The 14,971-nt window shown below is 44.9% G+C and overlaps 1 protein-coding gene across 4 annotated transcripts in view; it reads left to right on the forward strand.

The window, feature by feature from the left end:
* The window catches only part of LOC119175081 (protein DENND6B), an 80,716-nt gene that overhangs the window by 3,528 nt on the left and 62,217 nt on the right, over positions 1–14,971 (forward strand). The window contains exons 1-4 of one of the 4 annotated variants that reach the window (XM_075894756.1): positions 9,853–10,448; positions 11,181–11,417; positions 12,436–12,541; positions 12,601–12,784. In XM_075894756.1, coding sequence (XP_075750871.1) covers positions 10,236–10,448; positions 11,181–11,417; positions 12,436–12,541; positions 12,601–12,784 — 740 coding nt within the window. In that variant the 5' untranslated portion in view covers positions 9,853–10,235. Of the gene's footprint in view, positions 1–9,852; positions 10,449–11,180; positions 11,418–12,435; positions 12,542–12,600; positions 12,785–14,971 lie in introns of those variants that run through there. The other 3 variants (XM_075894755.1, XM_075894754.1, XM_037426299.2) reach the window with 3 other exon arrangements.

Genomic DNA, 14,971 nt, shown 5'->3' on the forward strand with positions numbered 1-14,971 from the left:
TGTCCGTTTTGTCGTCTGCTCCGCACATGCCCGACGTCTGCTACGAACTCTTTTCTGTAGAGAAAAGAATTCGTAATTTGCAGATTGACGTTATGACAAGAAATAACACAATGTGTCATTTTACTTAATTATTTGAAACAGGCCAAATACCTGATATCTTAAGATCGACCACACAGAAGTATACAATGGCACAACAACATACATAAACATAACATATACATAAACTTAATACATGAAGTAACATGGCAGAAACATGGTACGTAAAGCAGCGTAACAAAAAATTTGGGGGATCCTTAAGCTTCGCCTTTAAAAGTTCAACGCAATAGCTATATCCTTTTCCAAGTGAGTTCTGAGTTCAAAATGGTTTGTGTATGTGAAGGCTGTGTTCGCGTAAGGCTGTGTTCCTTGTAATGGGTAGCATGCTTTAACCCCCAGGCAATTGTGAGCGTGAAATTTTCTGAACTTGCAATGCACCTACTATGGTGACCTTAAGGGCAAAGGGGCAGTAACAAGTGTGCCTTTTGTAGTGGGCGGTCTGCTTTAAACCACAAATTCACGATCAACGCATGTTCTTATGTCCTATCCCAATGTATGCTTGTACCACGCATTACTACTGTGATATTACATGTTGCATTATGAAGCATGATAATAGGATGTGTGTTGGCAAAGCAAGTTACTTTCGTAGCAGTTACAATTAGAGGTAGTTATTTTCACTGCACTTCCAAGCAGACGCATGGCTCTGTAGAACAACACTTGCTTGCCATGCAAATGACCCAGGTGCGAACCTCACTGAGACCCAGAGTTTCTTATTATTTATTTTATTTGTGTATTTCTCGATTTTTCGGTCACACACAAGGTGACGATTTTTCGCTCACAACTATCAACACTGATGCCGGAATTTCTGCGAAAGCAGCTTTTTAAAGCTATCTCATGAAAAGTTTCAGTACATTGACAAACATAGCTTCTTAGTACATAAACTAATATGGCAAGAAAAACTAAGAAAGGGGACCGTAATGTATTACAAGGAAAGAAGCTTGTAATAAAGAAAAGGTGTTCGTCACTTCTTTCCTCAGCATTCATTAATTGCGAAGATGCCTCACTTGCTTCTTTATTTCTCTCAATGCTTCCTGCACCGTTCGATTTTTTTGCGAGCAAACTTGCCGCATTTTCATGAGAGTGTAGTATTGCAGAATTCCTGCTAGAACGTCTTCTTTGTGAGCTTCACAAGGCTGTGTGTCAATCATTGCCTCATAAACATTACTCGACTTTGCATAAGAAGAAAAGTAGTTCTCGGTCCAGTGCAACAGTCTGTACAGATGCATGTTTGGATAAATTAATCGACTGCGTATTTTGGTGGCAGTGAGACTGGAAATGTTCTCTTTAAAGGCTGCAAAGCAAGTGCACTCTTGCACGTAAACAGTCAGACTTTTAGCGAAATTTCATATCCTGCAATGAAACAACTATGCAGTATACTCTTCACATTCCCGACGCGAACAAAGCATGTGTTGGAGGGATAGTTAGTTAGACATATTGTCACAATGCAGAAACAGCAGCAGTCGAATCCAGGAAACTCACTTTAATTGTACCAGAACACTGGCAAACTGATCGGAAGAGAACCTCGTCTTCTTCTCTCGCTGCGCGTGTTCTTCGTTGTTCTCTTGGCGCTGCATATTCAATGTGGCATTTGCCCCTCTCCAGAGAGCAGCGTCCCTATGCTCTTCTACAAAAGACGGTGGAGTAGATGTATAACGTTGGGCGTCATAATTTTGCTGCTGGGTGATTCGGACGCGCGCAAGCTGCCTCGCTTCTTCTGCTCATTGGGTATGCAGCGTCCAAATCGATGTCATTGCAGTCATGCAGTAACATGGCGTCAAGCATCGTCGTCACTTCACGGCCATGAAGGAGACTGAACGGCGTTCTTCGTGTAGTTTCTTGCTGCGCTGTATTATAGGCGAACGTGATGTACGGTAGAATGTCGTCCCAGTTCTTGTGATCCACGTCAACGTACATACTCAACATGTCGGCAAGAGTCTTGTTGAGGCGTTCTGTTAAGCCGTTGGTTTGTGGATGATAGGAAGTGGTTTTCCGATGGGCTGTTCCACAGAGCTCACGCACTGTCTTCAGGAGCGCGGCCGTGAAAGCGGCACCTCGATCCGTTATTATGATTGTTGGAGCACCGTGCCTCAGGACGATATTTTCTACGAAGAATTGTGCGGTTTCAACGGCAGTGCGTTTTTCAAACTCTAGAGCACTTATTGATTGTCCTTCGATTTCAGGAGTCACTTTGGGGGGGTGCTGACACCCCCTGTAAAGTTATTTGCGCCGTGCAGGTTTCTCGCACAGAAGCCGTATTTCCGGGGTGACAACTATTGAGCTATAGGTGGTGTTGTGTTCGCGAGCGATCACTGCTATCATCATCATGGTTGGTAAAGCGGTAGCTCTCGCAATGATCCCTGGCGGAGGGCAAGCCTTGGTGGTGGGCGAGAGAGTTGAGCGAGTCTCTTTTGGCGTGGGGCGGTGGCGCGGATAGTTGCCCCCAGCGATGGGTCTGCCGTGGACGCAGTTGCGGGCTGTCTGCGGTGGCCCCACCTGGTGAGTCAGGCGTTGACGACACCGCCTTGTTTGTCATGTTGTTGAGCGTTGTTTAATATTGTGTAAAGATGTCTTAGCGGGTTGATCAGGATTGATGTATCGATTTGACAGATGATATCGTCACTCTAAATTAATTAAATCTGTGTTGTTTGGTTTGTTCCGACCGCGTTTGCTGTGTCTGTTCACTTTAAGAGCGGGGTGTGGCGCTCGCCATTTCGAGACCCCACAGCTCACAAATACATTTTGATGCCTCTGACTCTGTAGCTGTGGATCAGATGGGGTTGTGAATAGTGTTATCTTGTCCCACCCTTTGCCATAACTGGATTAACAGCTGGAAAGAAAACACTTCATTGCGCCTTGATCGGTTGCCCCACATTTTCACACGCAACTAATTATGAAATGGAAGCGCACAACGTAGAAGCAGACGGAAAGACAGGGACAAGCGCTTGTCCCTGTCTTTCCGTCTGCTTCTACGTTGTGCGCTTCCATTTCATAATTAGTCATGTATCACCAACTCGCCCAATCAACCATTTTCACACGCAAGTACCAAGATACCTCGTCTCTTCGTGTATAAATAAGCATACTGCATTTAACATGAAAATGTCCGAGCAACACTGCCGCACAGGTGTCCTGACCAAAGTTTCCACTGACTATCGAGTGAAATTCGCCAAACGACGAGTGAAAAGTCGCCATTTTTCTTCAAATTTCGCCAAAAATGTCGCCACTCTACATATGTGTGGTGTGCCTAGTAATAAAGATTCATAATTATGTATAGCCCCATGAAGGACAATACCTTCCGTAGCCACTTAATTATATTGACGTTTTTAATGCCAGTTGCATCACCCGCTTCATTATGGTCGCACTCAGAAAGGGCATGCATGCACCATCAGTATCCCTGAATGCTAGCGCCTAGTAAGAGAAGTTGGTGATAGTTTAGTTGTGGCGACTGCAAGATGAAGCAGTCGTTACAAGAGAAAGATGGCATGCATAGCCTTCTTGCAATTTTGAGAATTTCATTGAGTGGAATCATGTGTTTGATAGTCGAACGAATTGATTACACAAACAAAGGTAGGAAATTTGAAATTAGTGCGTAACGGTTGCAATGCAAGCACAACATTTTCTATGCGGTCAATCTTACGCTGAACATTCGCATCAGTGCAATTTCTGAAGACTGTTCGAAGTAGCTGACTTCTTGGTTGGCCCGAGAACAATGTTAATAAAAAATTTAAACTCTACATAATCAATTAAAGGATACTACAGCAGGGAAGAAGTCGACAAGCTATTTACAACAGTTGCAGTTGTGGTCGGAACACATGTCCTAATCGTCACCCGGCCACTTCAGAAGCCAAACTTTAGAGAAGCCTAAAGCTTTTGAAGCCCCCAAAGAACTTAGTACACACCACCACATCGCGGCACGCGAAATGTCTGCTGACCTAAATTTTGCTTAGAGGCGATAAGGACGTCGACGAATTGGGCTGGCGTCTCCAGTGTTGATCCTGTGAGTAACAACTGATGTCTGACCTAAAGGGCTGTCGCCAAAGTTAAAGATGTCCCCGAAGGATGCCAAGATATCCCGGAGATCGGCTGCCTGTGCTGGAACGAGGTCTGGTGCGATCATCTTGTCAAAGTCGGCATCAGTGGAGCTCTGTGAAGATGATGCAGTAGCGGGCAAAGGAGTGTCTGCAATAAATGCAGAAACAGAATGTTCATTGATGCAAGAGACGTTGGCTAGAACAATTTGAGCGCACCAGCTGAAGTTCATTATCGGTAGCGATGCCGCATTATTCGTAATCGTCAACAGAGTATGAAGAAAGGCAACATTTTTGTCTAATAACACATACAAAATCGGTGCCAGCACATAATTGCCGTCGGGTACCAAAGGAAAAGACCTCATGGTTACATAGGTAACGGCTTGGGGCGCTAGGCAAACGTACTAGACAAAACACAAACGGGGTTGAGGTGTAGTTTAAGTGTCAAGCAATAAGGTAGGTCAAGCTGAAGCAAGCCTATTCCACAGTCAATTAAGGCAGAGTGCGCGGCAAGAAAGTCCATGCCCAGGATGAGTTCATAAGAGCACTTCTCGAACACGGCAAAAAGCACAGTTGTGGAGCGGTCAAGCAACTCTAACATGTGTGGAGCACATCCCAAGCACAGGAAAAGTTCCATCGTTGGCGACTTGGATGAGCGGCACTGTGGGCCATGTTTAAACCTTTTTAAGGCGGCAGCAAAGCTCCAAGTTCATCACCGAAATGTGGGACCCTGTGTCTACAAGGGCAACAACCAGTGCATCGTCTACTTTAACGTCTATGAGGTTGCGTCGTGTCGGCATAGTCAGAGGATTTGGCTCGCGAATCGTCGATGCAGCATCATCTTTGGGAGCTGCATCGTCTAGTTTTTCCGAGCCAGATGTGCAGTCGGCGAAGGAGGATGGCGAAATTGGGGTGAGCGCGACGATGGGCGACGAGACAGCGCTGAGCGGGACTGGTGGCCAACAATGCACCATCGAGGAACCGTCACCACCGGCTGGCAGAGGCGACCCGTGGCGAGTTCCGAAGTGGCCATCATCTGCCTCTGCGCGACGGTTGTAGCCATAAGAAGGCTGACGGTAATACCACCTGCTATTGCAGTAGCGGGCCACGTGAACAATACGGTGGCAGTTAAATCAAATGGGCCGGTCATCGGCAGTCCTCCATTCAGCGGGATTGCGAGAGCGCACTGGGAGCCTCTGTCCTTGGTCGTAAGAAACTGGCGGACGACGGTCAGTCGGGAGGGGGCGGCGGTGCACACAGATTCCAGGCCAATGTTCGAAAGCTCTTGGCGAACGATGGCATGCACTAAAGGCACCATTTGGGAGCTAGACTCACAGGCACAAGAGAAAGTTGAAGCGAGAGACATAGCTTCAAGTTCTCGACTGTAGATCTTCGTGACGTGCTCTGCAGTCAGCGGTGCCTGTGGTACAGGCGTGTCTTCGCACGACCATGTTACTGCGGTGTTGGGAAGTCAAGCGAACTGATGGGAAATACGTCGGCTTTTGGCGGCTTCAAAACACTGGCACTATCGGATAATGGCATCTATTGTGTCACAGTGCTTGCAAATTAGCAAATTGAACGCGTCATCGGCAGTGCCTTTTAATATGTGCGCTATCTTTTCAGACTCCTCCATGCCGTCATCTGTTTTGCGGCAAAGGGTGAGCACATCCTGCATGTAAGACAGCTACTACTCCGATGACGTTTGAGCGCAAGATGCCAGCTCCTTCTTGGCTGTGGTCTTCCTGCCAGTTGATTTGCCAAACAGTGGATGCATCTTTTTTTTTGCACGCATCCCAGCTGCCAATTTCCACTTCGTGGTTCTCAAACCACACTTTGGCTGTCCCCTTCAGGTAACTTAGGATGTTCGCTAGCATGAGCGTTTCGTCCCAGTGATAATTCCTGCTTGTTCGCTCGTACAGCGGCAGCCATTCTTTAATGTCGACGTTGTCGGTCTCGCAAAACGTGCCAGGGTCTTTCAGCTGAGGCAGAACAACTGTCGTCGTTGCGGTGGCCGCTGCGGGAGCTGTAGCCGGACCCTCTTGTGCCATCGTGGAAGAAACCAAGCGTCGGCTCCTGCATAGCTCCGTCTTGTTACCCCGCACCTCCACCAAAATGTCACGGGCTGAGAGTAGGCAGAGCGTAGAAATATATTTACAGATTGTACACAGAGTACACAGTGTCCTTGAACCAAGATGGCGGAGTGGCAAGCACAACATGAGATTTTGTTCAATTGTCATCTTCGTCGCCTTTATGGCCCATTCCTTGATGTAATCATGGCTTGTATCACTGGTGGATGCACCAGTGTGCCAGTGCCTCCAGGATCTTGGTGAATTGAGGAGATACACACGAGGAGAAAAAGATTGATGTACTGAATCGCACGTAAAGTGCACCTCCTACTGGTGAGTCTGAAACTACAAAATAATAGAAAAAGTGTTGTTGTCCGTTCATTTTGAAAATACTGAGAATAGAATGCATAACTCAGTTGAGACCCAAGTAGAAAATCGCTATGTCATCAATCATGATTTTAGCTCGCCACGGGCCTCTCAAATTTGCCAATATCGCAAAAAGTAGCCACCAGTGGCAGCCCTGGTCCTGGCGTGGAAAACAAGTGTACATCTGCTCTGCTGTTTTTTTTTTTCAGCACAATTTTTCGTCTGCTTTCTCTAAAAATTTGTAACAGTGTTTTGAATATGAGTAATAAAGCAGTACGATGTCTTTATTTTCTGTTTAATTATCAATTATTATGCATATATACGTTTCGTTTGCTTGTGATATTGAGGCAGCCAAGCAAACAGTTTTTAGCAGTCGACACACTCCGTGCCTGCCGCTCTCTGCTGCCGCTGCCATTTTCCGCCAGTGTGCGCATGAACTCATGAGTGCAGGTGTTGATTGGTTTCTATGCGGCCGTAAAATGGCGCTATGCATTGCGATATGCTCCGAGAGAGGAGAAAGCATGTGCAAAAGTGGAAAGAGCACTGTAGGAGGAGAGCAAAGGAATCGGTTAGACCGTCGCATCTGTGTTGCACGATTTGTTCAGCACAAAAACATTAGGCGGAAGCTGGGACGGTGCTCCTCTCTTATCTTACTCCATGGTAGCTACTTACATTAATTTTTTCAGTAAGATGAGGTGTTGTGTTACTGGTTAAATTTATTCCAATTACCTCTGTTGCCCATTTTTTTTGCAAAAGAATAGCGTAGAGATTTTGTAGTGATGTCTCACACACACACACACACACACACACACACACACACACACACACGCACGCACGCACGCACACACACACACACACACACACACACACACACACACACACACACACACACACACACACACACACACACACACACACACACACACACACACACACACACAAATGTACTGGGGATTTTGGTGACCAATGTTGGGGCTAAGATGCATTCTAGAAAACAGTCATCTCAAAAGATGGTTGTTGTGTCCAGTCGAATTTCTCTACTGTTTAGAAATTTGTGAACCTGGGTTGCTATATTGTACACGTTCTGTTACTGAATGTGGCAAAACGTCTTGAGAGGATGAGATGGAGGAAATGGTCTATAGGCAAGCTGAGGGAGTTAAGAAATGTTTCAACGTATGAAGTAACATGAAATTATTATAGCTGAGTATCAATATTGGCAGGCCTTGTTTTTAGAGCTTGAAATTGACGAATGTGGTGATATAATAATTCAGTTGTAGTAATGTTTTGACTGGGCGTTAAATGGTGTTGCGATTTCATGAGACGTTCACTGGTGGGGGGGGCCATTGCAATTTTTGCAGACTATCAATGTGGCATTGGAGTACACCACACACAAAGCAGGTTAAGTTGATTCGCTGGCTTACATTGTTGGGTCTGTGGATGAGGCACCATGCTCTCAGATTGAACAGATACAGTAGATAAGGTTGGGCCAACCAAAAACTCGCTCAACTATTTTTACAAATGATGGTATCATCAGGCAAACCAGAAAAGTCACTAGTGATATGCTAAAAAAATCTTATACATTATTCCAATACACCCAATCAACATAGCATACAAACACCACGAAGGTGTTACCGCTGCCGACCAAGTCACCATGAGGGTATCCACGTCCTATCTCTCGCAGTGTTGCCGAGTAAAAAATAACTCTCCCCACAGCAGGAGCCCTTAAAACCTGCTAAAAACTGCTAAATTCAACATATGTGCTCAACTCGCACAGAATTAAAAAAAAGTTCAGTAAGAAATAAAAATAATTGACTCAAACTTGCCTGGCCTAATATAACAAAATGATTTATCCTAATCTATACAGTGAAATAACTAAAAAATAGGTTGAACATAAGAGGATATCTGAGATCAAAGCTGTTTGTTCATATAAGCAAGATTGTGAAGTTCTTCGTCACATCCCCCATGTGAGTACTAGCCACAGTGAATAGGAGAAAAACAAGGCACCTTGGGCTCCATATCTCACTGCACAAGGTCCTTGGCTTTTGACGAATATATACAGGGTGTCCCAATTATCACGATTTAAAAAAAGATGAATGGCATTACGTGAAACAAACCTAGTTCATATTGTCCCCAGTATTCTATAGTAACCACTACTATTTTTTTCATTAGTGACAATTAAATAATATTTATATTTGTAACTGAAAAAAGCTTCCCTAATCATCAAAATGTAAATGAAGCAGATGTGCACATATTGTAATGACATTTGTCTGTACTACTTTTAACCACATAGTAATTTTATGCTTATTTTTTTGGTTAATAAATAAAGCCCTTGAAGTATGAAAAATGACACGTCAACAGAATTCTGCATGCATGAGTAAGCAGTGCCCTCTAACAGGCTCACTTTTAGTATTTATGAAAGAAAAAAAAATACAAATCACGCTATCTGCCAGCCGAAGAAGTGAACCACTGTGGTGTTAAACAGTCGGGTTGTAATCAGAACAGTTCTCCGCGGCATTGTGAACAAGAGCAGTTAGCCATGAGATATGGATAATGATAGTGACGTATAATGAAGCGGTAGAAATCCCTGTGAGATTGTGTAACATGTTATTGGCGCACAACCTGTACCCTTGCCATTGTGCGGAACGCTGTCCCTGGAAACAGAAAAGAGGCAAAGCAGTTGCTTGTAGTAAGCTCATTTTAGGGCGCTGCTTGCTTCTGTGGGTGGGAGCGCTGTCATGCGTTACTTTTCATATTTTGTTGGCTTTCCTTATCTTGAGAGAAAAATGAGCTCGCAATAAGTATGCTGTTGAAAGTAGCACAGACATATGTAGTTTCAGCATGCACACATCTGCCTCATTGGCATTTCGATAATTGAGTGAGTGCTTTCAAAGTTACAATTATAATTATGGCTAGCTATTAGTTGCCATTAACGAAAAGGTAGTAGTGCTCCCTACAGTATAGTGGGAATAACATGCACCAGGCTTGCTTTGCGTAATGCCATTATTCTTTTTTTAAATCGCACTGTGTAATAATTGGGATATCCTTTATACGCATAGTTTCTGGCATTCGTTGGTTTGTTAGAAATGGCCTTCTTTCTTTAAAATCTTGCTAGCGACTTGACTGGCGAAGAAATCGAAATATTTGTTTTTGGGCACATTAGCAGGTTGACACTTTTTTTCAGGTTGACACTTTTTTGACAGTTTTTTCTGAGAATTTTTTTTTTGTTGACGGAAGGATCTTTCGCATATAATTTTTTGGCTAGCAATCTGCATGCAATGAGACTGCCCTTCTGTTGGAGCTCGGCTTAACGTTTTTTACTTTTCTGTTTTCAGTCACGTTCACTTCAGTGAAGTCATGTGGGCATAGGGATAGTTTTCTGGAAGAAAAAAGAAAGTTGCCAGAAAAAAAGCTAGCAGGGCTACATTACCACCAGAAATTCCCCCTCGCTATGCCACTATTTCACCCGCTAAACATAGTAAATACCTCTAGGTTTAGCGAGAAAATGACTAACTTGGCAACACTGTATGCCAGCTACAAAAGACCAAAGAGAGATCCACTCTTTTTCTCATGTGCTCATCAAGCCTTGCCACTGTGACACCGCTACCACGCTAACCATGATGATGATGATGGGGAACTTGCATGAGCACTGCACCACCTACCGCTTAGTGGTTGTTCAATCTGAATGCGGCCTATAGGGAAGACAGGCACGTGCATGTGCAGCGGCGTTTCCTGCCCTAACGGAGAGAGGGAAAATCTCTGTAGCTTGCTTGGTTTTCCTATTGTGCGCATGGAAAACATGTTCCTTGGGGCTTTTATCTCGCATTTTGCTAGCTGCTCCATCCTCATCCTGGAAAGCAAGCACGCACTCCTGCTGCATTGTGAGCTGATACAAAAGGTTTGAGAGCTGCCCGTCAAGCTCATAGTTTGTAATGCATGTAGTGCGAGGAGCAGAGGCCTTAAGAGTGTATTATGGCAGTTTGCCAATACTTCCATGATCTTGCCACTTTGAAGAATTTTTTGTTCTGCTCCAACTATTAATTGGGAGAAATGCAATGGCCGAACTCGTATGAAAAGAAAGTGCATTTGTAAAGTGAAGCTACAGCAAATAGACCACTGCAATAATTTTTGAGATTGCGCGCTGGCTTTCTGAAACAACCACTTTTAATGCGACAGCGGATGAGCTTGTTAGCTTAATGCACCACAGTTTAAGCACCATTCCGTGAGCTCTGCAAGTGTTTTATTCAACTTCTTGTTGGTAGACTTCTCGTAGCCGCTCATTGTAAACAGATTCAAGCTGCGTGTTTTTTCTGAGCATTTGTATGCTTGCAAGCAACACTCACTGATTAGTTAGCAGGCTGAGGTGTCATGATGATAAGATGGAAGTCGTGAGTTCGATTCCCGCATATGGCAGCCTCACTTTCATGGGAGTGAAGTGTAGCAACACCAGTGTGCTTAGATTCGGGTGTAACAATTGGTTTAGCATATTTGAAGCATAAGGCGTGATGGTACCCGAAGTAAACAGAATTAGGACTTTGTGTGTGTGCATTCTGTGCATTGTGTGCAAGAAACCTTTGTTTGCTTATATCTGTGCCAATTTCTTAGCAGCTGATGAGCGGATTCTTTGCAGAAGAGCAGCATTTGCTACCTGGCCTTCCCGGACTCGAACTCCGGTTGCATGGGGGACACGCAGTTCCAGTTCCGCATCCGGCAGTGCGCCCTGCCACAGAGACCACTCTGCCCGGCCCTGCAGGCATACAATGCAGCAGTGGCACCAGCCCTGCAGGCTGACCCAGCCTATTTCCATGGCTTTGTGTATTTTCGACAGGTCAAGGACTCCAACGTGCGTAGGGGATATTTTCAGAAGGCAAGCTATGTCTGTGTGCGCACTCTCACCAGCTACTGGTGCCTGGCATGCACTGATGAGAACATCTTTTTATCTTCCAACAGTTGATGTGTTTGGACAGATAGGTCAAGTTGTTCAAGAAATTTACAGCCATTCAGTTTGCCATCATATCTTTATTGCTAGCAAAGAAAAGGCAGGGGAAAATTTCATTTTGGAATTTTCATCGTCAATCTCAGCAATTCAGCGAAATGTTAAAGATTTCAAAATGTCCTTTCATCTTTTGGCTACAGTTTCTTAATCTTTTCATGCCATGTATCTAGTTTATTTAGAGCACATTGTGACTCGTAAATGATTATGTAGGCTCTCAAAATCTGTGGCATCATGGAGAGTTGGTGCGAGAACCTCATCATCACTTGTCGCATTTTTTTGGCTTACTCATGCCTTGAAAGTGCTGTCTTTGAGTTTTCATGGGCGAATGTATATGGGACTGCCGAGTTTTTTGTCACAAGTAAAAATGTTGCTTTTCTGCCAATCAAATGTGGCTTAATCTTGAAGAATTGAGGAACCTGAAACTGCGAACAATGCTTTTCTTTTTTTTTTTTCGCAAAAAAAGTTTGCATGGCTCCACACGAGCCCTGCTACAAGGCACTGAGAAATCACCTGTGAACTGCGTGTGCATCACTCCCTCATTCCCCTCTTCCCACGTGTAGGGTAGCAAACTGGATGCAGTCTAGCCATTCTATTAACGAAGTTGACTGCAGCGAAAATGCTTAGAATTTCTCAAGTATGAGCCGAGTTGCGGGCCTCCGTTTTCTCTCCTTTCGTACCAGCACTGAAAGAAGGGCGGCTGTGGTACCTATGCAGCTCATGATATCAAGCCAATAGTTGTGCTTACGATGGGGTCATTTTCGATTATGGCATCATTTGATGGAAAAAGAGCGACTGACTATGCTCAAAAAGTGGGGCAAGGTCCCTTCATGGCCTACCTTTAGAGGTACCTTTAGGCAGTCGGCCTAAGAGATGATGTATTTGATTTCAGTCCCTGGTGGTGCTCACACGACTGCCGCTGGCTGGTCTGTTTAGCCGTGTGCTCTGCCTCGTAGCTCGGGAGTACTTTCGCACAAGTCTGCCTAGCCTGGAGGCCGGTGCGTATGAGTGCCATTGCGATGGGAGTTTTCTTTCTGATGCTGAATGCACAACGCAGCACTGCGGAACTTGGAGAGCTGGCCTGCCCCGCTGCCTGGAATCGCCCTGAGTCTGCCCCTGCACGGAGTGTCCCTGGAGGCTCGAATCCCACCCCTGCAGGGGCTGGGCAGCACCCTCGGTTCGCCTTCGGTTCAGCCCGGCCTAGACCCAGTGCCATCTGTGCACGAGGTGGACCTGTTTCGGTGCGCCTCACTAGGGCTAGTCTCAATGATTCATGGCATGTTCTGTGTGCATTGGCAGTTCACAAGAGTGCTGCTTGGAAGCTGTAAGCTAAGGAAGATATAGGCGCCATTAGTTGTAGATTTTAACTGAACTGCCACGGTCATGACATGAGACAAAACAACTAGTTGTCCACTTTAATTCACATCTTTTTCTGTCCTAATTACTACAGTGTCTGCTATGTCTTCTGTGGCTTCTTCTCATCGTGTATGACAAAAAACGAGCCACTCTATTGATTTACCTTCTTTTTTTGTTAGGCACAAAGGAGGTGCTCGATCCATGCAACCTGAATCCAAGTTTTCTTGCATTAGGCCACCATTGAAATGGGGCTACTGCACCTTTACGCTTGGCGATGCCACACCTAAAGGGCATTAAAAGTGGTGCGTGAATTGGAATAAATATGTCTTACGTGTTTCAAAATGTGCACTCCAGATTACTGTCACCTTTGTACCACTTAAAATTATCATGCCTTGGAAAATTTTAGAAGTTGCTCCTTGGTCCCATTTTGATCTGGTTTTTGATTTGTTGCCTCAGTGGCTGACAATCAGTAAATCTAATTCCACTGTGGCATTTAGCAGTAGTCTGAATCTGTTCACTTGACTCGCTTGCAGAATATAAACTGCCCATAAAGTAAAAGCCGGCTAATTTTTTTTTACTTGCAAGGGACACTGTATGTTGAGGCAGAATAATGTACTTCAAAGGGCCAGTAAACAACCTCGAGGCCCTAAAATTGTTAAAAAGAGAAATATGCTCATTTTTGTTATGTGAACATGCTGTCACAAAAGATTTGTGAATGTGTGCTATAATAAGGAAGTTACAGGAGTTAGAACACATGTTTCAGTGAGTTTCTAATTTCCGCATGGCCTCGCCACCCTTCTCTGCCTTAGGAAGGGGAATCGTGTAGCTTGTCGTCATGACTCCATCCACTTCGACAATGTGACATGACATCAGCGATGCCTCATCAGTGCACAGCCAACAACCGAGCAGGGCATCCTAAACATGAGTACGTGTCATAGTGGCGCAAGGAGGAAACACATTTTGAGGAGCGCCCCTCCCCTAGCGGTAAAGTAACAAGACGCCTCCTTCTCTCAGAGGCTTTCGTTCTGTCAATACCGCTTCTCCTGGCAGTCTCGGGTGCTACGGAATGGCAGAGGGCAACACAGGAAAACAAAAATGTGGACTGCGTGGCTGAAACTGCATCACCACAGTGCCAAGGTGCGGTTTTATAGGGCACATGATCAATCGAAGAGCTCAGTGGTACGTAAAGTTGCCCGTGGGCAAGCTTTCATAACTGTGCACATGTGAGGAAGAGTGGTCAGGTGAAGAAAAGAGGCGTGCGATTGTTTTTCAAAATCGAGGGTCTGTGTTGCGTGCAGTGCTGTAATATTTGGAAAATGTGATCACCGAGGCCTACTGTACGAGTTGGCGAGCTTGTTTGCGGGGTGTAAAAAAAGAGTGAGCCTGCTTACTTGCGCAGACTTAAGGTGCTGTTCATGAATTGGATAAGAAGGAGTCTTGGCTTGGTTTACCAAAAGGTCTACTAGGCACCTTTTTGAAATTATGTACAATAAAATTTTGAGGGAACAGCTCTACTTGAGCCCAACCCCCAATTTCTGCAGAACAGATGATGACGTTTTGCATGTTTTCATGAACTAGAGCACAGCCTTTGATGGCATCTAGGATGTACCGATAAAACGTGCAGTTAGCAAAAGTGAGAAGGTGCCTGCTTGGTAATGCATATTTTACTAGGACTAACGTGTTTCCGTGCACAGGGTGTTTGAGGAAAGGTAAAGATAGTGTAAAACCCACACTTGCAACTAAGTTTATTGCTCAGATGGCTGGCACAATAACGTGGGCAAAGGGAGGAAGCACGAAGTGGAAAGCAAAAAAACACATGTGCGAAACTGCTTGCAAACATGTTGAAAAGCACGCTTCAGCTCAAAAGATACTGATCTTCATTATTGAATAGGTTAACTGGCACTCTTGCTTCGTGAATCAAAATGGCTTTGTGTATTTCTTATGCTTTTTTCCCTGTAGCGTGCCATTATTTGGAAATCGTCAAAGATAAGTGTACCCTTACAAGCACTTAAAAAGCACTTGAGGGCGCCGGGCCGTCGTACGCTGTCATCGTCACTTGGCATAATGCGGGC

The sequence above is a fragment of the Rhipicephalus microplus genome, chromosome 5 (assembly GCF_043290135.1).
Source record: "Rhipicephalus microplus isolate Deutch F79 chromosome 5, USDA_Rmic, whole genome shotgun sequence".
NCBI lineage: Eukaryota > Metazoa > Arthropoda > Arachnida > Ixodida > Ixodidae > Rhipicephalus > Rhipicephalus microplus.